General features: G+C 40.8%; 3 protein-coding genes across 3 annotated transcripts; 1 reads left to right on the top strand and 2 right to left on the bottom strand.

The window, feature by feature from the left end:
- Window positions 1-1,099: 1,099 nt before the first annotated feature.
- On the bottom strand, window positions 1,100-7,533 carry cdk5 (cyclin dependent kinase 5). The gene is made up of 12 exons (XM_028427818.1): window positions 7,354-7,533; window positions 6,942-7,030; window positions 6,784-6,851; window positions 6,600-6,660; window positions 6,463-6,519; window positions 6,271-6,366; window positions 6,056-6,130; window positions 3,832-3,928; window positions 3,574-3,643; window positions 3,080-3,140; window positions 2,925-3,005; window positions 1,100-2,807 (listed from the first exon to the last, which is right to left on the bottom strand). The coding sequence occupies exons 1-12, from the start codon at window positions 7,388-7,390 to the stop codon at window positions 2,721-2,723; spliced, it is 879 nt and encodes a 292-aa protein (XP_028283619.1). The 5' UTR covers window positions 7,391-7,533; the 3' UTR covers window positions 1,100-2,720.
- Window positions 7,534-9,046: 1,513 nt separating this feature from the next.
- abcb8 (ATP-binding cassette, sub-family B (MDR/TAP), member 8) lies at window positions 9,047-13,595 on the bottom strand. The gene is made up of 16 exons (XM_028427191.1): window positions 13,399-13,595; window positions 12,430-12,760; window positions 12,189-12,344; window positions 12,006-12,100; window positions 11,789-11,894; window positions 11,548-11,709; window positions 11,096-11,181; window positions 10,911-11,008; window positions 10,717-10,822; window positions 10,602-10,635; window positions 10,377-10,513; window positions 10,185-10,279; window positions 9,972-10,105; window positions 9,753-9,900; window positions 9,429-9,679; window positions 9,047-9,269 (listed from the first exon to the last, which is right to left on the bottom strand). The coding sequence occupies exons 1-16, from the start codon at window positions 13,500-13,502 to the stop codon at window positions 9,186-9,188; spliced, it is 2,127 nt and encodes a 708-aa protein (XP_028282992.1). The 5' UTR covers window positions 13,503-13,595; the 3' UTR covers window positions 9,047-9,185.
- A 223-nt stretch (window positions 13,596-13,818) lies between these two features.
- Window positions 13,819-22,923, top strand: atg9b (autophagy related 9B). The gene is made up of 14 exons (XM_028426874.1): window positions 13,819-14,526; window positions 14,684-14,727; window positions 14,902-14,966; window positions 15,649-15,819; window positions 17,121-17,262; window positions 17,349-18,097; window positions 18,366-18,519; window positions 18,671-18,850; window positions 18,939-19,184; window positions 19,327-19,568; window positions 19,654-19,747; window positions 19,855-19,939; window positions 20,118-20,287; window positions 20,392-22,923. Exons 1-13 carry the CDS (start codon window positions 14,418-14,420, stop codon window positions 20,267-20,269), a joined length of 2,433 nt encoding a protein of 810 aa, XP_028282675.1. The 5' UTR covers window positions 13,819-14,417; the 3' UTR covers window positions 20,270-20,287; window positions 20,392-22,923.
- Window positions 22,924-25,208: the final 2,285 nt, after the last annotated feature.

Here is a 25,208-nt window from a genome sequence, read left to right as displayed (position 1 = left end):
TGACGTCACCCCTAGAATAAAATGTGTTGTTCATTTTAATCTGAGCTCACAGTCTTTACACTGAAGCAGGTGTTGACCTGGGAAAAAATATCTGACTAAGCAAGTCACGTAATTCATTCATTTAGCTGCTATACTGTCAAACGTATTTATTTTTTTTAGTAATCCTATAAAAGCCCCCATACATTTTATACTGTGCCGCAGTTTAACTGTTATTAACCAGCTGAATCTTTAAAAGATGTTTGGCAAGTGTAAAATGAACATCTGTTTGTTGTAAGCAAGCTTCATCCAATCAGATTGCTTTGAGTCCAATACCATGGTTTGTTATCATGCCTAAAACACACAGTCTCTGTTGTTAGCATAGCTTAAAGCCTGGTAAAATGGATGGTCATGTGGTCTTGATCTAGACACATTATGCTCTTAACAGTCCGTAGGACCAAAATTTAAATTATAGATACAATTGTTGTTGTAGTTATTACATTAAAGGTGCAGTAAACACTGTTAAGATGCAGACTGCAGTGGGTTAACCTGCAGAGCTCCTCTGGTGTTACTTTGTCATCTTGTGATGTATCTTCTACTGCAGAGTACAGTAGAATAGTAAGAATACTGTTTAGCTATACAATTATAATCCAACATTAGGAGGTTGCAACAAAAAACTGACTCAAGACAAAGCAGCAAAGGCGCCTATAAGCTCTGAACTGATTTGACAACACAACTAATAAGTTGTGTGTTAAAGTTGTGTAACACGAACGGATGTCTGGATGTGTCTGTAATTTTGGATGTTTACAGAAACCACAGAGTAAAATCACTGATTCCATCTTTTGTTTAAATTATTCTGTATAGTCCTCTAATTCCATCCTGCCCAATCTCCCTGTTATTTACTGTGTATTGCCTTTAGTTTTACTGTCATTTGTTCGAACATCCTAACAGGAGCACAGTATATTTATAGTACAAGTACTGTACAAAATGATACAGTAATTTAGTGCCTGTATTTAGTAATGTTTTGCCCCTTTATTGTGGACGTTTAAATGAAAAATGTGCTGTGGGATTATCATTCTGCTCCCAGCTGGGTGTAAAGAAGTATTTTCAAAACCAAGCAAACTTGTATTTATGTTGTCTTTACTGAATACTGAGTCTTACTGGCTGAAATATACACAGTCACAACATGTGTCCCAAATTCTACCAACAAAAGCAAAGAAACTATCCAAAGTGCAAAAACCACTCCTCTTTAAAATTAAGAACTGAAGCCTTATAAAGTAAAACCATCGCATCGGCATAATGAAATACTACAAAGCAAATGCTTTTTGTGTTTTGACATTACAGCATAATCCACACACACACACACACACACACACACTTCAGACATCTCAAATCCTAAAAACTAAACAGATCTGTGTATCCTTAAATCCTTCAGAAGGTAGAGCGACTGTACCAAAAGGAGATGTGCTACATGTAAAAAAAAAAACAAAACAAAGAGCAGACATTCCATCGTTAATAAATACATGCATCCATATCTTATCAGCAAAATGAAAATAAACTGCTGCCTGTACATCGGCACTCAGCTCAATATGTTGGCTTTGTTTATGGGATAATAAGCACTGTGACAAACTGGAGTAAAAATGTCACAGCAAGCCGTTACAACCGTGTTAATAAGAACGTGAGTAAACCTACATGGAAACAGCTGATAATACAAAACAATCATCAGTGGAGTCTTTCACCTCTATTACAAAAGCAGAGAAGCTAGAAGAGACAAGTATGGATAAGAAGTCAAAAGATAATAGCACTGTGTAACTAATGGTCCACTAGTCATATATATATATATATTTGAAACATTGGCCCATTTGTTCCTGGCTGTCAGTGTTCAACATATTTAATCATATAGTTGGATAAACTATTTCAAATAAACTAAGACAGTGCACAAAACACAAATACAAAAAAAGAAAAGAAAAAAAAGCCTGAGAAAAAAAAACAAGATATTAGCTTCCCATGCTATTATACAATCTCTGTAATAGAAAGTGGGACGACGACACAAACGTCAGAAACAGCCAAGGTGTAAAAGTCCGAGTAGGAAAACCGGTCGCCTCGTCGGCTGCTACATCGTTTCCAGGAAATAAATTTCAAATTTGGAACCAGTTAAAAGAAAAAGCAGGAACATGAACAGTTAATGAACACTCGAGATAACAGATTGTTAATGTACATATTAAGCACAGGAAAAAAATGTTAACATCCTGTGATTTAACAATAATTTAGACCAAACAATTATATTAAGTTCTGACTTTTTTTTCCACAGAAAAACATCAGTATGAAGTCAGAATTTAAAGTTAGAAAGAAACAAAACTCAGAGGCCTTAGTCCTCTTTCACTAAAATTAGATAATTATTTTTGAGAAATTGCCAAAGAATTATTTTAACGTTTTATTATATTTGGAGCAGAGGGAATGTCCACAGGTATAAAATGTAGTCGATGCAGCACCCTCCACACCGGTGCCAATTCACTGGGAGGCCTGTATTCACCAAATGAAAAAAGCTTTGAACTTAAAAGACACTAAAAACCTTGCAGAGCCACCAGGACTTTGTTCCACGCTGAGGCACAACAGAATGAACTGCAGGGAGGGGGGGAAGGGGGTGTTTGAGAACGGAGGGGTTAGCCTTGTTGGGATTTGGTCCAACAGAGTTAAGGATGATTGATTGTGGCTGGCTGACGGTCAGTGAGGCCATTTTGCGTTTATGGTGGGCAGAAATCAGCAAAGTACGGGTGCTGCAAGGCCTCTTCTGCAGAGATCCTCTGGACAGGATTACACTTCAGCAGGTTCTGACAGAGACAAAAGCAACCTTTTAATACTTCCGACAGATTGGAAATGTGCAGAACTAATAACTAGAAAAACAGAAACTGTGTTTAAAAAGAAATCATTAAGAATTCAAGGAGTACCTGGAGCAGATCCCGTCCTGTGCTGCTCAGTTTGGGGACCACGTTCACCAGCGAGGTGGTGGCTGGATACATGGGGTATGGCTGGAGGACGGAAACGCTCTCTCAGTTAAAGCACACAGTGAAATCTAATGCAAAAGAACTGATGCTAAACTTACCTTGTAGTCTGGAAGCTTGGTCATCGTCTGCCACTGTTCTTCAGTCGGTGTGCCCAACAACGTACTGCGTGGTTAAGGAAAGAGCTCACGTAGTACACGCGCTATATATAATATGTTCATATTATGCACGTTCAGATTATACAGCAATCTGCTTAAAACTCAGCAGCTCATGTAGGGTTAGTTTTCTTGATAAATGTACATTAAGCTATTGGAAAACAGTTTCTTAAATAAGTCTTGCGTTCATTCAAGCAAGAGGATAAAGTGGTGCTCACAGGCCAGGGCTGCATAATAAGAGGTAAATAAGGAACTGTGAATCCTGCTAAATTCCTTCAGTGGAGTCCCAGAATAAATTTAGCTGAGTATGAGCATAATAGACCACGTTAAGTCCTACTCCTATATAACTGATTCATACAGATGATTAGTCATTCTGCCTATGCTCCTCTTGCTGCACATGCCCAACTGTAAAAGCAGGGGCTTCAGAAATGAAAGGATATCTGAAGATTCTTTTTAACTGGTCGTCCACATCGTTCCCCGGGAATAAAGGCCTCCCAGCGTTAGCCAGCTCTGGATGGAACGAAGCATCAAAATGAGACGTGAACAGTATCACAAGCAGTGCAGTGCCTCTTAAATTATGCATTTTATACACAGACACCGAACCCTGTTAGCGACTACTGTAGTGACTTAAACATGGACAATATTGTGCTTATTTATCACACTGTTTATCCCTTTATTAAGCGTCAACGATCACTAACCTGCAAATATGCATCCAGCAGACCACATGTCAATAGAGGTAGAATAAAGTTTAGCACCAAACAGCACGTCTGGAGGCCGGTACCACAGCGTCACTACCTACGGACAAACCACACAGTAAGAATCAGAACAATTACCCACGCTGGTAATAACAGGATGGATCCGTTCACTGATGCGTCGCTGAGGTGGAGGTCGATTTGTACTTAACAGTCATTTCACAAAGAATTGATTCAGCAGCCTGTTTGATTAATACTAAAAGCTACATCTGTCTCTGATATTCCACTGTAACATATTAGCATTTTTACAAACTGCTGCTCTGTCAGCCACTTTTACACACATCTTTCAGGTCCTATGAAAATGTGTCAGTGTGAAGTGCAGAATAAAATGCAATTACAGAAAAGTTTCCCGGGGAGAATGTGTGGGCTGAGCCGCAGGTAGTGCTTCAGCTTCAGAAGTTCAAAAGTTCCTTTCAGCACAGATGGAATTTATGTGACCACCTGCTACAGTCTGCTGCTAACTGTTCACAAATCATTTCTGTGGGTCCTTAAACGCCTTTTCAGTTATTTTACAGTCGGTGTAATGGATTACATGTACCAGTGTTACAAAGTTAGAATACAAAATATGAGAAACTGTATTGAGCTACAGTCTAAAGAGATGGTGATTAGAATACAGTTACATTGTTGAAATCAGTGGATTACATGACGGCACTTAACGTGTTTATTCATTAAAACAAGTCACACAAGAATCATTGTGCTTTGTTGCAGCAAAGATCTAATTTACAGCAGATTTCTGACTTTCCCCTGATCGCTTGCCTCACTGTATGTTAACATACGTGTGTATGACGGGGAATAATCACGTGAATATAAAATCATGATCTCAAAGACGGAGAGAACTGGACTGCTTGTAGTCCAGAGTCTGAGGATGAGGATGAAGAAGGTGTTGTGTAGCACTTAATATGCCTCTCAATCATGATGCTGGTACACCAGCTTATTAGCTTCACTTGAGTGACTGAGCTAGTTATGTATTGGCTGCTAACATAATTCTGTCCAGTAATCAGGCTGATTAACATTAATTTAAAGTACGAACATTTGACTTGCAGTCAGGTAGAGGTACAGGTATTTACAGGATTTATAGATTTACAGGTAAAAACATGGCTGCTGTTGATCCATACTGTGAACTGAAACAGAGCATATTGTGTCTGCTGTGTAAATGGAGATTTCTTTCTTAATACACTGTAGTACTGTGTGGTCAAGACTTTCAGTGTAGGACTATAAGCTACTGCCTAAATTTGCCTTCCTCAGTTTTATCAGGTTCCATTGTTCTGTCATTTTATTGATGTGAGCGTACTTTAAAAAACAAATAGATTCAGCATGGAATATTGATTAATGATGCTGCTAAAGCACAAATATCCAGGTTGTAATCATAAGATCTTCATTGATGATGCATCACTTTGTGCACTGTATCCATGTGATGTATTCATGTCATGTGAAACAACCTGTAGGATAACTCAGTTCCTGCTGAACCAGTGTGATGGCCCTTTGAAATGAAATGACCTGTTAAAGTGACCTTTCTTCAATCTTTCAGTGCTTTAGACTCAGACTCAGCCCCCTCCAGGTTTTCTATTGCTACATTTTCAGTTTAGTAGTGTCACCCTGGGTCAAACTCCAACGCCCCCGTGAGATTGAATCGCCGGGCCCTTAGGACAGCCGACCAGAGCTACTGAACCTATCTGAGCCTCGCCTGTCATTTCTCTGGCAGCATCAGCAGAAGTCAGAGACCCCGTAAACAACACTCCAGTCTGTTCTGTCATTAATTCAACAGACGGACTTCAGAGAATCAAAATGAGGCCATCACACACACTACTGAGCTGAAAACATGTATTTTATTAGCCTGAAAAACATGGAAGGATGTTCACTCTGTGCTGTAGTTTGGCTCCATTTTAAATTTAGAATTGGATTTTCAGGTCATATCATCCAGTCCTCAAACACGGCCTGACAGCCAAGTTTCAAATATGTCTTAGTTAGCACCAGACTACGGTTTATTTAACCTGGAAGCTCTCACATCTCAGACAGTGTAGACCTAAGTCTTTCTCAGAAACCTGTCTCAGACTGGCTTTCTTTTACGATTTGGAAAGTGAGAAAAATGTGCTGTTTCACACTGGTCAGATATTTTTAGCCAGCAGCAGTCAGTCATTAGTACCCGCTGTGTTAATGATGTTCAACCTACCTCTGCCGAGTAACACCTCACCGGAATGCCAAAAGCTCGAGCCAGCCCAAAGTCAGCCAGCTTCAACTCCCCGTTCTACAGACAGAAAAATAAGATGGCGTTAATAAAACACACACTAATCAACTACAGTCATACCCAGTGCATCTGATTCAACAATGCACACCTACAGAAATAACTGATTTTGTATGACACGTGTGAGTGAAATGCACACTCACTCTGTTGATGAGGAGATTCTGCGGCTTTAGATCTCGATGAAGAACATTTCGACTGTGACAGAAAGCAAGGCCTTTCAACAGCTGGTACATGAACGACTGTGGAGGAAAAGCAAGAACAGAAACAAAACAATGCTGAAGCACTTGTTGTCACTGGTTAAACTTCATTGATTATCTCAGATCTTTATCTTTTACCTTGACAGTTTCAGGATCCAGATCCCCGTTGCAGCTGTCAAAATATTTCTTCAGATCCTGCAGTGAATAGTATAAACTCGTGAGCCTCAACTGGTGCATATCAAGAATTTATGTAGTATTTCAGATGTATGTCTCACCTGGTCACAGTATTCAAAAACCAAAGTTAACTTCTTGTCGCTGTGTAAAACATCATGTAGTCTGGAGAACACAGAGAAGTCTTGTGTTGATGCTTGTTGACATCGGATGACTCATAGCAGCAGAATAACTGCCTGTCATTACTACATAACCACAAGTTAGATCTGATTTCATCAGCACACTGACCTGACAATGTTTTTATGCTTTAATTCCTTCAGAAGACAGATTTCCCTCAGAGCAGAACTCGGTACCCCCTGTAAGAAATTACAATGTGTTCGGGTTTAGCACTTGCTAATAAGTTGCTAGCAAACACAGCAGCTGTCATGACTGTATACAAAACATACCTCGTCGTCGTCGTCCAACCGGACCCTTTTCAAAGCTACGATTTCGTGTGTTTCTCTGTTTTTAGCCTTGAACACGGTCCCATATGTCCCTGTGAAATAGATTATGCTGTTTTAAACCAGAGCTAACGTCTCCGATGAATGGCAGCTCAACGCAAAGTGCTTCTAGCTAGCTAAAAACCTACCGTTAGCTATCGATAATACCGCATAAACTATAGGATATAAATCTTCTAACTGATCGTGTCATTATCACAAACAAGCGTAAGCACACGCTGTATAAGTTGCTTTGCTTGTGGCAAAGTAATGACTTAATTAACAGAGCACAAGCCTTACAGCTCAGCTAACATGTACACGGATGCTACAATCGCTTGTTAAGCTAGCTAACGTTAACTTCACAAAAACGTATGAAACTTACCCTCTCCGATTTTTTCAAGCTTTTCATATTTCTGCATGTTTAGACCGTAAAGCCAGCCTTGACCACGCTAACAAAACAACGACCGACAAAACCCCCAAAGTGGGGTGAATAGTGTTATAGCTGACGTTAGCTTAAATCTGTCTGCAGCTCCTGCTTCTCCTGGTTTGCAGCCAAGCTTGTCTTGTTGGCCATCTAGAGGCCGGAAGATGAACTGAAACACTGTCAGAGTCCAGAACAAGGATGCTGGATGCAGCAACATCTTAAAAAGGTGTTTTGTTTTGGTTTTTTTTAAAGAAAGTTATTAGGGCCCGAGCAGGTGGAGAGCCCTGCTGGAACCCTTAGGATTATTATTATTTTTCCCCATTACAGCAGGTAGGAAGGACCTGCAATAGCACTCAGACAGCATGGATGAAGCTGCCTGTCACTGAAGGAGCTGCTCAGTGATGTGACAGTGCTGTGCATGGGTTGGGTGGTGTTCTCCATCAGGTAGGATAGCTTTGCCAGCATCCTCCGATCTCCCACCTCCTCCACAGCATCAAGAGGGCTCCCCAGGAGAGAGCTGGCTTTCATTATCAGTCTGTTCAGTCTCTTCCTGTCTGCTGCCGAGGTGCTGCTGCTCCAGCCGACCTCTCTGTAGAAGATGGCAGATGCCACCACAGTGTGATAAAAAGTCCTGAGTCTCCTCAGGGGGTGGAGCGTGCTCTGGCCTATGGATTTTCCCTGGTGTAGGGCAGGTGTGGTTGAGCCTATGGAAATACACCACCACCTCTTTGGTTTACCCACGCAGATCTGGAGCTGGTTTCTATGGTACCAGTCTACAAAATCATGGATGAGTCCTCCCTGTCATCCTCATCTGAGATGAGGCCGACCGCTGCAGAGTCATCAGAGAACTTCTGTAGATGACAGCTGGCCTAGAAGTGATTGACCTCTGCAGTGTAGAGTGTAAAAAGGAAGGGAGCAAGGACAGTTCCTTGTGGAGTTCCTGTGCTGCAGATGACACATCAGACACACAGCCCTGTGCCCTCACAAACTGTGGTCTAAGTATCCAAGATGTGAGGTGGTGGTCCCGCACTTGTCCCCCAGGAGAGTGGGCTGGATGATGTTGAACACACTGGAAAAATCAAAGAACATGCTCAAAAACTCACCAATCTTGGAAGGCATATTTGTTTGCCTGAAGAATTTTGCAGATTTTTAAAACACACATGATAAAATGTCTCTATAGCGCCCCCTAACGTGTAGCCCCTCTGGCTGGTTTGATGTAGGAAAATTGGTACATGTCTCTTCAAAACAGAGACACACATACTTACATTGTGGCACATTGAGCCGAGCCCTGATGTAATGAATATACTGCTGCTGTGGTGGTCACTTAACACTGGCAGCAAGTAGCTTTAGTTAACCACTCACATTCAGCTGTGACCAATATTTAAAGTCCAACCTGGACCTGTTGTTTTCTGGGTCCATTCAGTGAAGTTTTACTCACATAACTGTAATACATTTTGCTTGTCTGCTCCCATGTGGCTTTAATGAGGTACTGCAAGTAATGCCCACAGACTGGGAGGGGTTTACACATGGGACACACATTCACTCTACTCCCATCAAAACATATTTTAATTCTTTATTCAACATATTTTGATTTAAACTTCTATACAGGATGAGATAAAGCAGACTTAAAAATACCATGTCAGTCAAAGACTACAGTAGTGTTGTTTATTAATAGGCTGGTCCATTTTGACATAAAACTAGACAGAGAGCTGGGAAATTTAATGTTACATTCTGTACATGTAGGCTCATTTTAGGATCTATTATATATTGTAGATCTACTGTAATCCAGTTTATTTCTGCCCCTCGGTTCTTTGCCTGCGGATCAGATCGGAGTAGAGTCCTCCTTTGTTCAGCAGTTCCAGGTGTGTCCCAGCCTGTAAAGAAGAGAAGAAGCAGTTAGATATAATTAAATATGACACTACTCATTTAGTGCAATAAGACAGAAGCAATCAATATGGATTACAGAGCTTTGAATGAGTTGTGCTAGTTAATGAGTTTAGGTTGGAAGCACCTCCACCTCTCTGCTTCCTCACCTCTACAATGCGGCCGTTGCTCATGACACAGATGAGGTCGGCCCCCTGAATGGTGCTGAGCCGGTGGGCAATGATGAGCACGGTGCGACCCTTTGTGGCCCTGTCCAGAGCCTCCTGCACCACTCGTTCTGATTCAGCATCCAGAGCACTGGTAGCTTCGTCCAGCACCAGGATGCTGGGGTTCTTGATCAAAGCGCGGGCGATGGCGATGCGCTGCTTCTGGCCTCCTGATAGTGTTACGCCTCGCTCACCTGTGGTTAGAAAACTGGAGCTCAGAATTTCCACGCCATACAGTTTCTATACAGTTTAATGGAGAATACATACCAACAACGGTGTTATACCCGTCTGGGAAACTTGTAATAAAGTGGTGAGCGTTGGCTTGCTTGGCTGCGTTAATGACCTCGGCTTCTGTAGCTTCAGGCTTCCCGAAGCGAATGTTCTCCATGATAGACGATCCAAACAAAACTGGTTCCTGTAATGAAAAATACAGTGAGATACACAAGGAACCATCTAAACTCCATATCTTATCATAATATCCTTCACCTGATTGATAAATCCAATGACCTGTCCCCTCAGCCAGGCCAGGTCGAGTGTTCGAATGTCCAGCCCGTCCAACATGATGACGCCGCTGTTTGGGTCGTAGAAACGCTCCAGCAAGGACGCCACTGTGGACTTTCCTGCAGAGTTACAGACTCATGAGCCATCACCATCAAACTGTTTGCAGGGCACACAGTTAAAATAAGAATCAGAAGTGACCTCCTCCAGATTCTCCAACAATGGCAACAGTTTTACAGGGTGGCAGCGTTAAGTTGAAACTCCTCAGGATCTGATGGCCAGGTCTTGTTGGGTAACTAGAAATTTAAATACAAAAAAAAAGATAAATCAATCCTGTGTTCAAGGTTTTGGGCTAACATTTAGGTTTAGTTCCAACAAATATAAAATTCCCACCTGAATGAAATATTCATAAAGTCCACCCTTCCTGCTAGAGAGTGGTACGGGATGCGTCCTCCTCCGGACAGCAGAATGGTAGGCTGCAAAGACAGGTACTCAAAGACCCGAGCTCCAGAGCTTATTCCCCTCACCACCTGCAGCAAGTGTTAGAGACATACACACATATATCACATACTGCTACAGCTTCAATCTCTCATGGTGTACACACAATATTTTACTCGCCTGTCCGAAAAGAATGGAGATACTAGCCAGAGACCTGAGGGTACAGATAATACAGTAGTTACATGCATACTGTGAAATTGATACATTTAATGGTGAAATTAAATTTGTCTTTTACCTCTGAACAGTCTGAGAAGCAACCAGGAACGACATGAGATCTCCGGGAGACAATTCATTGTTTGAAATCAAAGTCCCCCCAGCAAAAATAGTTCCCAGCACAATGCCTGCGTCAAGAGCACACAACATATGCAGGAGTCTGTACTTCCTGTTTAACACTGTGTCAATCTTTTCACAGCAACAAACGACACTCACAGTTCAGGGCGATGTTTGAGAGTCCCTGGAAAACAGCTATTCCAGCACCAAGGTTTTCATTCAGCTCGCATGATTTGTCAACTTCATAAGCATATAATCTGGAGGATGAAGAGAACAGAGATTAAAACATATCATCTCTGAAGAATAAGCAAAAAGTACAGAGCAGGAAAATTTCTAATACTCACTGGAGCTCCCGCTCCTCCATTGCAAAAGCTTTGACTGTCCGCACATTACCGAGCGCCTCATCTGCCACTCCTGTTGCTTTTGCCACCTTGAATTAGATATTAATTGAAGACATGGTCACACAGCGAAATTTGTGAAAAGAAAGATGGTAGTATTGTCACTTAATGCAATATTAATTACAGAGGTTTCCATTGTTTAAGCTAAATAATGAATATGTGTAGGGATTTAGTGGTGTTATTGAATGATGCAGACCCTAACTGTCTTCTAGAAATGTAGAAAAACAGATAATAGAACTGTGACGTAATAAATCATTCAGTCAGAGGTGGAGTCAGGATGTTGTGATGCATCTTACGGTTTGTGGGCAGTAATGAGAACAGATCTATGATCTAATAATAAATGTACATTACAAGATATACTCTAAAGGCTAACCGGAACGAAGTGAAATGATACTCACCTGTTCTTGAGCCAATCTGGACAGTTTACGAAGGAATGAACCGAGGAGAGCTCCTGCTCCCACCAGACAGGGAAGGACGACTACCGTCAAACCAGTGAGTTTTGGAGAGATGATGTAGAGTGACACAAAACATCCGACTGTCTGCGTAATACTGCGCAGACCCTGAAATCATACCAAATATAGGAATTAGATGGATCATGTACTTTAACACCAGACTGTAACTACTGGTTTGTGTGTTTACCTGAGAAATAACAAGTTTAAAGGAAGACTTGAACTCCTGAATGTCAGCAGTCAAGCGATTTACCAGCTGCCCAGTTTTATTGGCGTCAAAGAAAGCCACATCCTGCCTGAAGCAGAAGAGAGGCATAATAAATCCCTGCTGGGCAGTAGGAAATAATCATTGCTTTATTTAACACCTACATATTTATTTCTCCAAGCCAACAATGAGGAATATGTACCTGAGTAAAGATGCAAAAAGGGTCTTCCTCATGTCGGCTGCTACTCTCTCGCCTACCCTTGAGAGCAGGATGATGTAGCCACTTGTTAGCAAGCCCTGCACAAAGTAGGTAAACAATGATCAGCACATGTTTTCTATTGAACAGCTGTGATTTATATATGTCTGCATTCATGGTGTCACTCACTTGGATACCGTATAGTCCCAGTAATTTTAGGGCAGGCCGTCTTATCTCATGGATATAATTGCCAGTATTTTCTCTCAGATAACGTGCCACAACGTTCACCAGATCTCCAAGCATCAGTGGGATTTCAATGTTCAAGATAGCTGCACCAAAAGCAAGCTGGAAGGAGAAATCACAGCATGAAGGCCTTTATAGCACTTTATATTTCACATTTTCCCTTTAAAATGGACTGATTCAGACTTACCACAACAGCACAGACGAGAGCAAACAGCTGAGGTTTTACAAACTCCCACAGGATGTGCCATTTAAATTCAGGCACAGGAGTTTTGGCTACAACTTCCACTTGGGTGTTGTTATTTATGTCAGCCTCGCAGTGAGCAACGTGACAAAGCAGTCGTGCTGAGACAGTGATTATTGCTGGTCCCAGGATGAACTTCAGTGCCACTCCTTGGGGTTTGGATGTCTGGGTGGCGGACTTACGGATAGCTCTCTGAGTCAGGCCCCAAATGCGACTCACAGCACTGCCAGGCGGCTGTGAGGAACTGTATGCCTTCGACCCAGGAGATGAATACCACCTGGATATAAAACAAATATTAGAAAGGCTAGGGATTCAGAAGAAAAAACAAAACCTCTATGAGTTATGTTTTTGCACAGGCAGCATTTTTATTGCTTAACTCTGATCTGATCTGCCTACAGTGGAGTCACTGATTCAGGACTCTTGAGAATGAATTCATTTTTTTTAGCAGCCTAATCACATAAACTGTTAGTTTTAACATGTTATCTGGATGTTTGGTGGTTTCTTGTGTTGCCATAACCAATCAATATGAAGTATTGAATTGGTTAAAGTTCTTTGTTAGCTATAGATGATATTATTATTAATAGATATACTTTTAATATTTTATGGTTGTGTGTTTTTATTCTCTAGCCCTACATTAATGTTTATTTTGAATATATTTACGGTTCAAAAGACAAATCTACTTCAGTGAACTAGTCCATGAGTTAATTTTCTGTCCACCAAGGTCCTGTTTATATTCTCCTCTACCCTGGATGACAAAGACTAAAAAGGTACAGTATGTACATCCCAGCTGTGTCAACATGCCAGAAAATCAAAGTAGGTCAAGTGTACTAGTGCTGATGACCTAACATAAGGCTTATAGTACGGCTACAGGTCGGCTGGTATTAGCCAAACTAGCTACCGGTCACACTAACCTACCGTGAGAGCTTCCATGTATCTGCTGTGTTATTGCACCGCGAGTATAACGACAGTGACCGCGCTGGAGCAGTAATACTTGCTCTACAACAGAGCATCTGAAACATGTTTTCGGTTTATTTCAGTATGAAAACACTCATTAGATTAAAATAATCGTTAAGCTTTACAGTAATCCAACTTCCACCTGCAGGCTGCCATATTGACGCTGACCCAGAGTGCATTTCTGGGACTACAAAGGACCGCCGCTTCACCTAAAATGATTATAAGTTTTTTTTAGAAATTTAACAACATATCTAGCGCTAATTAGGTGTCATTATTTGAGAGACACGGTAGAAAAAGTGGACTTTTTTCGGAGAACAAGCTACAAAACTACAACTGATAGCCGGAAATGACGGTAGTTGAAGCGGAAGTGACGCTACCTGTGTTTTGTTGACATTTGTTTGTGGAAGACAAAAACAGTGGACACACATAGGGATGGTGTATTTTTGGAAATGAACTAACGGATGTAGTGACAGGCTGGAGACCGCCGTGTCGGCATAAAACCACACCTGTGTGCGTTAAGCGTGCTTTGGATAAGATTGAAGCCGAAGTAACGCCGAAGAAAGATCAACACCAGCAGATGGACGGAGCAAGTCGGGAACAAAACAAACCCGTGTCACCCTGACTACACGAGAGGCTGAATCATTCACAGGCTAACCACCCACAGCACCAGGCAGGTGACTGAAGTGGGGATATTTTTATGAATAAAACTGACATTCATAGTTGAATCTAGCGAAGCTTCGTGTGCTGATTTCTTAAGTTTAACGCGGTATTTTACTCGTCATCATGGTAGTGTAGGGTTACACAAGCGTTGTCCGCCAGGCTAGCAGGTTAGCAAGCTAATGTTAGCTACCTTCACTTGGAATGCTTGACCTGCTAAGAGGTTAGCTTCAGAATGTAGCAGAGGCTGCTCGTCTGCATTCGTGTTGTACAGTGTTTACTACTCAGTCTATTTGGAAGCGGTCTGAAGAATGTGAAGCATAATGGCCAACTTTGAAGCGTACCAGGAGTATCAGAGAATTGAGGACTTCGAGGAAGACTCACCACCAGGGGAGGAGGATTTACTGGTGCATGTGCCAGAAGGCCTGAAAGGTAAATAATATTATTACCATTAAACATAATATCACCATGTAGAAAGCTGCCTTTATTAAAATTGTTTATATGGCAGCATCATCATATGGGCTTTGCAACTGGGTCAAAGTTAAAGTCTACTAGTTATCTATCTAATGCTTTAATGCTTCTATTACAGATTCATGGCACCATATCAAGAACCTAGACAACTTCTTCACAAGGATATCCTTTAAGTTGTCACCTATAGCATGATGTGTTTCATAACAATTGCTGTCACATACCTTTACTGTAGTACTACTGATATCAGTGGTTCTGAAGTTTGAATGCTATTTCCTAATCAGTGTTCGTACATTAATTTTGTATTGCTTATTGAGTGTTTCCTTAATCAATATCTACATTTATCATTTCCATCAAAAGAATGGATTTGCCTGTATGATGCTGTCAGAGTTCTTCGAGCTTGTGTAAGTAATTCTGAACACTGATATGAGCTGCCCAGAGGTTGCATCATGAGATGTAGTAATATATGTGTAATTAAAACCAGGAGGCTGAGATGAGTTTGCAGTTCCAAGAGGATGCTTGTTTTCTTGTTTCCTTAAGGCTCGAGCCTCACCTGCTGTATGTCACTGATATTTTTCTCATGTTGTTTTGACAGCTAAGTGTGCCTCAGGCTTTAGCATGAGCAAGCTCAAACATATGATTTCAAAAGCAGCTTTTCATGATTGCCACAATTCTGGTTTTAAATGCAAACATTTTATTCTTAAGCTTTTTACTAGACTAATTATTGTTTAATGTGCTGCCTCACTTCGAATAAGCCATTGCTGCTATTGATTCCTGGTCTAGTGTGGCCACAGAGGGTATTTAGAATCAGAAATACATTATTAGTCCCAGGGGGAAATTGTTTATTAATATTGTCTCCCCATTAATGGCTGAAAATCTGTCCACATATTGATCTTTGTCAAACCAATTAATCTGTTTTAACCACATTATATGCTTGTCAGACAGCAAATTCTGACTTGTTTTTCTAAAAATTAATTATAGTTGCTTGTCGTAATACCACATGTTGTTGTTACTATTTCAATGTCTGCATTTTTATTTGAGCATGAAACCTAATCTGATTTTTTTCCTGTTTTTTAATCCAAACAGTCAGTTTTTGTTTGTTGTCACATTCACAACCTTCCTTGTCAACTGTGTGGAGTACGATGTGCTGTTTGCCAATCGAGCAGTCAACCACACCGGACCAGGCCAGAACCCTTTGGACAGGAACAAAGTCACATTGCCAGATGCCATCTTACCGAGCCAGCAGTGCACACAGAGGTAATGATGTCAAGTCTAATAATTACAGGCAGCAATATCTGTGTAACATTTATGTTGGAGTGATCAGAAAGGGTGCAGAGTCACATGATGTCTGATGAGTCTGTTCTCTCATTTCATACAGTTTGATTAGATGCTTTGTTCTGTAGGATTAGAGACAGGCCTTTAGAGAGATTTCATTTGTCCAATTTAACACAGTTGCAATTAGACGCTCAGACTTCGTTTCTTACTGGATTGTGTTTGATGTGGCTCCAGCCTACAAGATAGAGCCACATTCACAGGGTAAAAATATTGAACAGTAGTCTATTTAGTTGTACCCTGTGGGCTTTTGATCGATTTTTGAACTCTTGTATTGATAAAGTGCCTCTTTTAAGTTGTCTTGGGTGAGGTGTAATTCTTTCTTACTTTTGTTGTTTATTTCAACCTGAAGCTTTGAATTGCAACATTCCTGCATCTCATGGCTACTTGGAAGATGTTTGTGTACAGTGCTCAGACTGGCTTCAGCGAACAGAGCTGAATGTAATTGATAGCTTCAGTGAGGTACAACCAAGACACTGACTGCCAGCAAGCTGACTACCACATGACACCCCACTAGCTAGCTGCAAGGAATGGACTGCCCCCCCCCTTAATCCTGTGTTGTAATATTTTTTACATGTAGTGCAGCTTGTTTTCTCCAACTAGGCTTATGATCGATTTGTTCTTCATTCTGACTGTAGCTCTATGGTTGTTAATATCAAAGCCAGTGACGTCCAGCTGCTTGGAATTCTAATTTGGGAACAGAGTGTGACACAGTTCAGGATCTCTCTGTCCTCTACAGACCCCGTCTCTCCTTTCTTCTTCTAAGTTGCTTCCACATTTGCTTGTATTAAAAATATTATAGAACGATATACAATTGCAGGTGATTGCGACAAGAGCAGTGGTTTCCTCATCTGATTTTAAATATTATTTAGATTTGAATAAAGGATCATCTTACAATAAGAGAAGAGGAGGTGTAATGTGTCTGAATATCCACCATAGAGTTTGATAAACCTGGGGTTTGAGATTAGATTTACCACTTGATCCGATCATTGTTAGACCTTTTTGTATGCGGTCTATCTATCACCTTCAAAATACCCTGCAGCTGACAACTACACATACAAGGGATGATGAAGTTTGTAACCAGAGATGAGTCATTCAGCTGAAGCCTGAACAGAGAAGAGAACCGTGTTAAAAAATGCTGTTTTCTGAAATGAACTCCTTGGGTCTTATCTCTACATGCCTGTACTGTCGAGTCAGCCATGTTTGATAAATGTTGTTCTTTTTAGCATTCAGGAGAACAGCTGGATCATATTCCTTCTCATCATGGCAGCCATTTTCTGGATCTATCGTCTTGTTAAAGTCTTTTGCAATGTTCTGAGCTACTGGGAGATCAGGCAGTTCTACATCAAAGCTTTGAAGATCAGAATGGTGAGTGTTGGCACCTGTAGGTCTGTGTATGTAAAGTTCTCTGGCAACTGTCTTATGAAGAGGTTTGTCTTTTTTCTTTGTTCCAGGATGAACTATGCAACTTCACATGGCAGGAAGTCCAGGACCGGCTCATTAGCCTGCAGAGAGAGCAGCAAATGTGCATACACAAGAAAGAGCTGACAGAGCTGGACATATATCACCGTATCCTGCGTTTCAAGAACTACATGGTGGCCATGATAAACAAATCACTGCTGCCTGTGCAGTTGCAGCTCCCCCTGCTGGGCAATGTGGTATTCCTAACCCAAAGCCTCAAGTACAACTTTGAGCTCATCCTCTTCTGGGGCCCTGGCTCTTTGTTTCAGAATAAGTGGAACCTGCACCCCAAGTACAAGCGCAGTGGAAACCGCCTGGAGCTCGCCCAGCAGCTCAGCAGAGTCATCCTTCTCATAGGTCTGGCCAATTTGCTGCTATGTCCCTTCATCCTAGTGTGGCAGGTGCTCTACGCTTTCTTCAGCTATACAGAAGTAATCCGCAGAGAGCCCGGAAGTCTGGGTGCACGCCGTTGGTCCCTGTACGGTCGTTTATACCTGCGCCACTTCAATGAGCTAGACCATGAGCTGCATGGACGTTTAGGACGTGGCTACAAACCCACATCCAAATACATGAACTCCTTTACATCGCCGCTGCTGACTGTGCTTGCAAAAAACATGGCCTTCTTCTCAGGCTCAGTGTTGGCTGTTCTCATTGCACTGACTGTTTATGATGAGGACGTCCTGACAGTGCAGCACATTCTGACCGCTATCACTGTGCTAGGGGTAGTTATAACGCTCTCCAGGTGAGTCTGCTGAGACTTATTTTCAATCTGAATATGTTCCAGGATGACCATTACTAGGTGTACAGTTACCTAAAGTTGAATAATCTCTTTCTTTGAGTAGTTGTGATGGTATGCATGATGTTTGTGTTGAGGAGAATGATTAACCCTAAATATTTCAGACTAAAGAGTATTTGCCAAGTTTAAACATGCTCTCATTACAGAGGAAATGTATTGTCCTATGTACGCATCAACCAGGAATATTGATGCTTTATACCTATGTTACCACCAGGTCTTTTATCCCGGACGAGCATATGGTGTGGTGTCCTGAGCAGCTGCTGCAGTGCGTTTTGGCACACATACACTATATGCCAGACCACTGGAGGGGCAACGCTAACAAGAGTGAGACCCGTGATGAGGTGGCACAGCTGTTCCAGTACAAAGCGGTGAGGAAGGCTGGATAAGAAAACACCTGTCCCACTCGTACTAAAATTATGAATTTGATTTAGGTTGTGATTGAAGCTTTTAATGTAGGATTTGTGTAAGCATTTTGCGGAATGTTTTATGTGAATACATTGATGTCTGTGTTTATCCCAGGTGTTTATACTGGAGGAATTGCTCAGTCCTATTGTCACCCCCTTCATTCTCATCTTCGTCCTGAGAAACAAGTCCCTCGAAATCATTGACTTCTTCAGGAACTTTACTGTAGAGGTGGTTGGAGTTGGCGACATCTGTTCTTTTGCACAGATGGACATCAGACGCCATGGAAATCCAACAGTAAGACCTGTTAAATGTTTATGGCAGGATTGAGATCAGCAGCTTTCTGGAAATGACATCATATGTCATTTTTAAAAATGTTTTTCAGTGGATGTCAGAGGGTCAGACTGAGGCCTCCATATACCAACAGGCTGAGAATGGCAAAACAGAGTTGTCACTCATGCATTTCACCATCAAGAACCCACGCTGGCAGCCACCTCAAGAGAGCTCAGTGTTCATCAGCCATTTAAGGGAAAAGGTGCAGCATGATGCACAGGGCGGCCCCTCCACCCAGCTCCTGCTCTCCGAGGCTCCTCTGTGCACCTCACTGCAGTCCAATGAGTCAGGCACTGGGGTAAGAATCTCACTGATGATGACACAAGCAGCAGGAACTAGACAGGACCGCACTGACTGTGATTAGACTGCCAGCTATATTTAGAAAACATTATTGCATTTAGGAACAGTGTAGTCACCGATGTATGTGTTGTTGTTTCTAGCCTGAAAACCTTCTGGCCAGTGTCCTAGCCCACCCCATTTTAACTGCTTCTGGGCTACAAGGGCGTGACCATCGCTTCATCCCACCCAGTACCGCTGCTTCTGCTGCAGCCAGCGTCTTAGCCTCTCTGTCCACCTCCCAGCTTGCACATCATGGCAGTCGTGGCCACCCACACGGCCTCCTGCCCTCCTCGGTCCACCCTGAGACCACCATGTACCGCAGTGATCGCACCTTCGTTGACAGGTATTCAAAGATGGTATTAATACAGTAGTAGAATATGAATGAATGCAAAAGCTTACCATTCGGTTTGGGTTCATGTGTTTTTCAGTATGACTAACAGTGACTTTCGCACCGGGAGCAACACGCTGCACTCAGAGTTTGCCTCAGCAGAGATGAGTCTCCATGCCATCTACATGCATGAGGTAGTTTCATTCTTGTTAAAGTTAAGCTGGCTTTTACAGAAGATCTTACTATGGCCATGTTGCGGTCCTCCTTTCAGCTGTACTTAAACAACTTCTTGTCTCTCCAGCTACACCAGCAGAACTCCCATCCAACGAGAACATCAGGGCAGTGGCAGAATCCAGTGCCAATGAGAGATCTGCACACGAACCCTGGTAAATGAAAACATTTATTTTGCAAAAATTAATTTTTATTGCTGCTAAAAGCAAATGACTGTAAGTAAATCATTCTGTTGTAAAGTATGATTGAGAATATTAGACCTGTAGTTCTACATGTCATTTCCTTACATTAAATAGAGACCAAAACGATAAACCTAGTACCATCATTTTCTAGGTTACCAGGCACAAGGTGGCCTTGGTTCCAGCAGTTCTGTTCACACCCCTGTCCAGCTGGGGGGCTGGCAGGAGGAGGAAGAGGAGGATGTGGAGGATCAGGAAATCAACAGCGGATCTACTCCAAAACAGGGCACTGGGAGTAGTTGTTGAAGTGCCTTTTGTTATAAGGTATATACTCTCATCCATGCTTTGTGGTTCTGTATTCTTTAATTTACCTAAACCCAATAAGGATACAGGACATTGCCATGATACTTTCTCTTCTTTTTTTATAGTGTTTACATTTTACTTTCTTCAATGAACATTGTGGCCTTAGATGACCTTCATGGAGAATTAGCATGGACCTTTAATACGTCATTCAGCAGTAGGAGGGGCTCATTGAATAACCACTGTCTCTGTACCTCCAAACGTCATCCTGTCATATCAGGCAGACTTATGGCATCAGGGAAACCATACGTCTTCCGTCCACCTTAGCATGACATCGTCATAGACTTGTACAAACTACATATATAACACTCAAATGACAGAGTGTAGTTTATTCATAGGTTCAGTGTGTGGGAGGTTTGATTGGGACATACAAGCAGCTCATCACAACCTTTGCTGTCCGTCTGTGTGTGCAGTGTAATTGAAGTTTTCTACTGAATGGTGTCTCAGTCTGTGCTACAGTACAAAACTGCAAATTGTATCTTAGCTGCCGGAACAAAATTGATCATCTGAAAAGAAAAAAAAGAAAAAGAATATTTTCAGCTGTGCTGTTTGATCCACATGTTATGTAAATACACTTTAGCATCTTACTAGTCCTTTAAAAGGTCACATTTTTACTACGAGATCGAATCCTTCAAGCGGATACCAAGTATTGATAACATACAAACCTGACATTAGCCGAACTATTTAACACCATGTGTTAGATTGTGTTCAGTATTAATATTTCTACGGCTGATGTATCAAGGCCTCTACCTTACCTTTAAATACAGAACTGAAATCATGGGCACCAAGTACACTTCATAAAAATCCAAATGCAGATCGAAGATGTTTTTCATGTCTCTTAAAGCTGAACGCAGGGACAGCTTTATGCCTTATCACCAATATAAAAACATTTATTTAAATCCTTACCTCACTGGTGGTGAAGAAAACCCCCAATCAATCAATACCTCTACTATATATTTATGTCTAAATATTTATAAATAATGGATTTTTTTTTACAGTGTACAGGCTCATCTTTTAACTGCATTTTGATTTTATTGGCGAGTGTAAATGGAAACCATTTTCTGTTCTTATGGTCACAGCAGTCGTTCTGAGTTGTGCATTGACGTCCCGTTAAGGGTGGAATCCTGGTATTGCTTTTACGCATCCTTTTTTGTGTCCTTTTTTCCATTTTTAAGTGGAAGTTTATCAACAAAAGGGCTGGTTTCGAAGCTTGCGCTGCTGCTCTGCATCTCTAGAGGAAAACATGTTTAAGACGGCGGACTTAGTTTCAAATTAAGAGCATGAAGGAAAAACAAAGCTGCATCTTTTCTAGCTTTAGGAGTATTTCTTACGTGGTTTTCCCCACATATTTAATTATGTATTATTTATTTAAAATAAAAAAAATATTCTCCCAAATAATTTTTTTCTGGAACCTTACAATCATGATAATAAAATACACAATTTATGCCCCCTTCCTAAATAAAAGTAGTTTTCTTTAATATTTAGATTAAAAAAAAAAAAGATTTTGTTAATGCAACAATAACATGCTCACCTGCATGACGACGAATGTGATTTGCACTTGAATATAAACTAAATAAATCTGCTTGTTGATGATTTAGAAATGTTAAATCATAGTAATATAAACCCCATCCTTCACTAGACTTCTACATTATGTGTGTTAACCCTTTCATGCGTTTCAAATTGTTCCACTTCTTTATTTCTGGTGAGTGATGTCTTTGTGTGACACTAACATGAACTTTTGCACTGACAGAAAACACACAGGCAACTGCTGTCTTCACTTTGTTTGTATATAAGCATAGAATAGCATTGGGCATGTATTGTAATGTTGTCAAAAGGTGGTTTTTACATCCGGTCAGTAAACGTTCTGCTCTGCAAGGGAGATGTGTGTTTCTGTCACACACTCATATTATATGCTTACATGGTGGTGAGACACTGGAGCTCAGCTCTCCACATTTCCACCCCACCACAGTGTTTTATTATAAGCAGTGCCTTAGTATTAAGACGTCGTATCTTTTAGATACTCATGTAAAGCATCTCATTAACTTTCACAGATTTAGCCGCATGTTTAATGAGTGAGTCATTGTGTATAGCATCACATATGGATGTGACTTACAGAGCGAAGTCATGTATGTGGCAGCACACACTTCTTCTTGTCATGGTGTCTAAAGTTACACTGACTTCAATATCCTAAAGAAGCAGGAGTACGCCTTGTATTTGGCAGCGTCATCACAGCCGACCCTTTCATCATCATCACCTTTGGTTTTCTTATTCACTATACACCAGTCGAAAAATCACAGTGACTGGAACAAGGTGCTAAGTTTTCATCCTGGCGTTGTGAATATGTTTTCAGACTTGTTTTGTTTTGTTTTTGTTTTGTTACAAAGGTTTGGCTGTTTTGTTTTTTGCTCTGTAAATTTAGAAACTTTAGCTGAAAAATCAAACACGCCAAAAGAACTTGTTTTCGGCACAGCTTTACAATACGTGTTGTTTTTCTGTGAGTGAGTAGAGAGGCAAATAAATCTTATTTTGAGTGTATTTAATTATTTCATGTGTGGTTGATTTATGTCATGGTTATTTGAAATAAAAGTCTGGCAGATGTATTTGGGGTTGTTTAAGTGTAATACTTAAACTTATAGTTACTGACAAAATGCTAACTAGAAGTGATGATGAAATACAGCATCAATCGTGTTAATTCAAAGTCAAATATAATGTGTTTTTTTTTCACATTTATGTCCCATTTCCATTTACACACATCTGTTAACTATAGCAGCATCTTTTCCTCACTTGACAACCCTAACCTTCCATTACATCACTGACAATAACACACCTTTGTGGCTTCCTTTCAGATTACAGACTGTGGTTTCCTGTTTTTCTGCAACATGTTAGCTCTGCTCTCATACACTCCTCTGTACAGTGGTGTTGTGGCAAAAGTGCGCCACCTGCTGATCATTCTCAGTAACGTGTTTCTAGTATAACTAACATTTGTCTCACTTGTCATCTGCTGTGTAAATGTTCTTGAGGTAACACCCATGTGTTTTGGGCTGTGAACATGATACAACCACGACCTTATTCTTGAAATGGCTGAGAGGTCAGCTGGAAGCCGTGTAGTTCAAGCTGGAGAGCATGCACTGCACATCCATTTTGTTAAAAAAAAAACGCCAAAAAGAAATGTTTTATTATGGTTTTTTTGTTTGTTCTGCCATGTGAGGACAGTTACTGTCATCAGAAGCTCTTTGAATACCATCCATGATTTGTTATTATCAACCCATCTGGAATCCAGGAACGTAGCCAAGAGAAAGAATTCAGGAGGAGGATAGGAAAGAGTTTAATACCCCCACATATGAAGGGTTTGGAAGAATCTGGCACAAGAATAACGAACAGCTATCAGGTCTTGTATTGTGTTTTTAATATACTCTAAAGAGTATGGAAACCAAACACAGTAGCCAAGACTGGATGAAGCACGGACAAACAGCAGCGGTGGATTACCGTCTGCTAGAGTTTCGCAGAGTTTAAATCAGGGTCCAGGCGACCTGCTGCTGTCAGTCACTGGCACTGGGGTGGGTGGGGGAAAGCCCACACTGGAAGACCAAAGAAAATACCACAGAAGCCAAAGAATAGGGACGAGAGTTGTAAGACTAGATGGACATGTGTTCTACCCATCATAAACAAATAGAAGTGTTGATTTGAGGAATATTATTGTGGCTTTGAACGTGTGGGTATTAGAAATACTCTTCAACCTTCAATCTGTTATATGTCAAGCATGATAGATTTGAAGTATTACTGTATTTTACAACATGAAGTCATGACATAATTATGGGCCTGACCAGCTGAGTGAAGCAGCTGTCACCACAGTGGAGTCGGTGCTTCCAGTCATATCATTATTGTATTATTCACTATGACTGCTTTATGTGCTGCAAGATGTTGGAGGGTATATAAACATGAAATATGCTTCCAGCAAACCCAGGCAATGAAGAAGAGACGGAAGAGAAACTGTCTGTTGCATTTAAAATCTGTGGAGCTTAAACCTGAAGAATCCTGGTTATTGTTCATTATGGAGCCAGTTTGGTAATTTTTTCACAGGAAAGATATCAGATCCCTAAATGTTGTTGGTCCAATGTGCAAATTAACTTTAACCTTTAACGTGGGTCTCACAGGAGCTCAGCTCACTAACATGCTGAGGTAAGCTGAGCCTGAATATCACCAGGTACAGATAGAGGTGGCAAGAGATTGATGTGCACATCTCACATTTACACATGCAAAGAAAGGCTAAAGAAGTTCAAGTGAAGATGGGCTTCATAATTAATCAATGATATTTCAATTGGGCACTGACTCAAATTCACACACAATAAATGATCAATAGAAATAAACGTCTGAAAGTCAAAGCTGACGCAGCTCTAACTGTAACTGCAATGCAGATGCATGCATATTTAAGTTTTATTACAACATAGATCATTTAATGGAGTTACAAATGGTGATGATTACACACATATAAACGCTTAAATCTGACATTTCTAGGCAGTTAGGATTAGATGGTCTGTAGCATTATAATAAAATGTATTTAATAATAATAATAATTTAATACATTTATTGATAATAATTTAACATTTCAGAAATGACGATACATGATTTTATTATTTTTATTAATTTTATTATGTTTGCACAAGGTAGCCTTGCATCACACATAGACGATTGTAATGCACTATTAATAATAATAATAATAATAATAGTTTTTGTGTAAATTATGACATTTATCATGCAAATTACAAAATGTATAACTTAATTCTGCTCACACTTGTCTTTTCTGGCCTGTTTCATAAAGTAATGTTCTCTGTCTGAATTGAGTCTGCAGCTGTGCAGGTTGCAGGTTTACTGTCACTGGAGGTCG

This window comes from Parambassis ranga, chromosome 17 (genome assembly GCF_900634625.1).
Source record: "Parambassis ranga chromosome 17, fParRan2.1, whole genome shotgun sequence".
NCBI lineage: Eukaryota > Metazoa > Chordata > Actinopteri > Ambassidae > Parambassis > Parambassis ranga.
The sequence above is the reverse complement of the archived record's forward strand: the minus strand, read 5'-3'. Positions and strand labels throughout refer to the sequence as shown.

Coding starts and splice junctions, on each gene's coding strand:
- cdk5 (XM_028427818.1), bottom strand. CDS start 7,390: ATGCAGAAATATGAAAAGCTTGAAAAAATCGGAGAGG. Junction 6,852..6,941: donor GGTTGGACGACGACGACGAG/GTATGTTTTGTA, acceptor AATTTCTTACAG/GGGGTACCGAGTTCTGCTCT. Junction 6,520..6,599: donor TTTTTGAATACTGTGACCAG/GTGAGACATACA, acceptor TATTCACTGCAG/GATCTGAAGAAATATTTTGA.
- abcb8 (XM_028427191.1), bottom strand. CDS start 13,502: ATGTTTCAGATGCTCTGTTGTAGAGCAAGTATTACTGCTCCAGCGCGG. Junction 12,345..12,429: donor CTCTCGTCTGTGCTGTTGTG/GTAAGTCTGAAT, acceptor TTCTCCTTCCAG/CTTGCTTTTGGTGCAGCTAT. Junction 9,270..9,428: donor GCAACGGCCGCATTGTAGAG/GTGAGGAAGCAG, acceptor TCTTCTTTACAG/GCTGGGACACACCTGGAACT.
- atg9b (XM_028426874.1), top strand. CDS start 14,418: ATGGCCAACTTTGAAGCGTACCAGGAGTATCAGAGAATTGAGGACTTC. Junction 18,520..18,670: donor AGCTGTTCCAGTACAAAGCG/GTGAGGAAGGCT, acceptor TGTTTATCCCAG/GTGTTTATACTGGAGGAATT. Junction 19,748..19,854: donor ATGCCATCTACATGCATGAG/GTAGTTTCATTC, acceptor TTGTCTCTCCAG/CTACACCAGCAGAACTCCCA.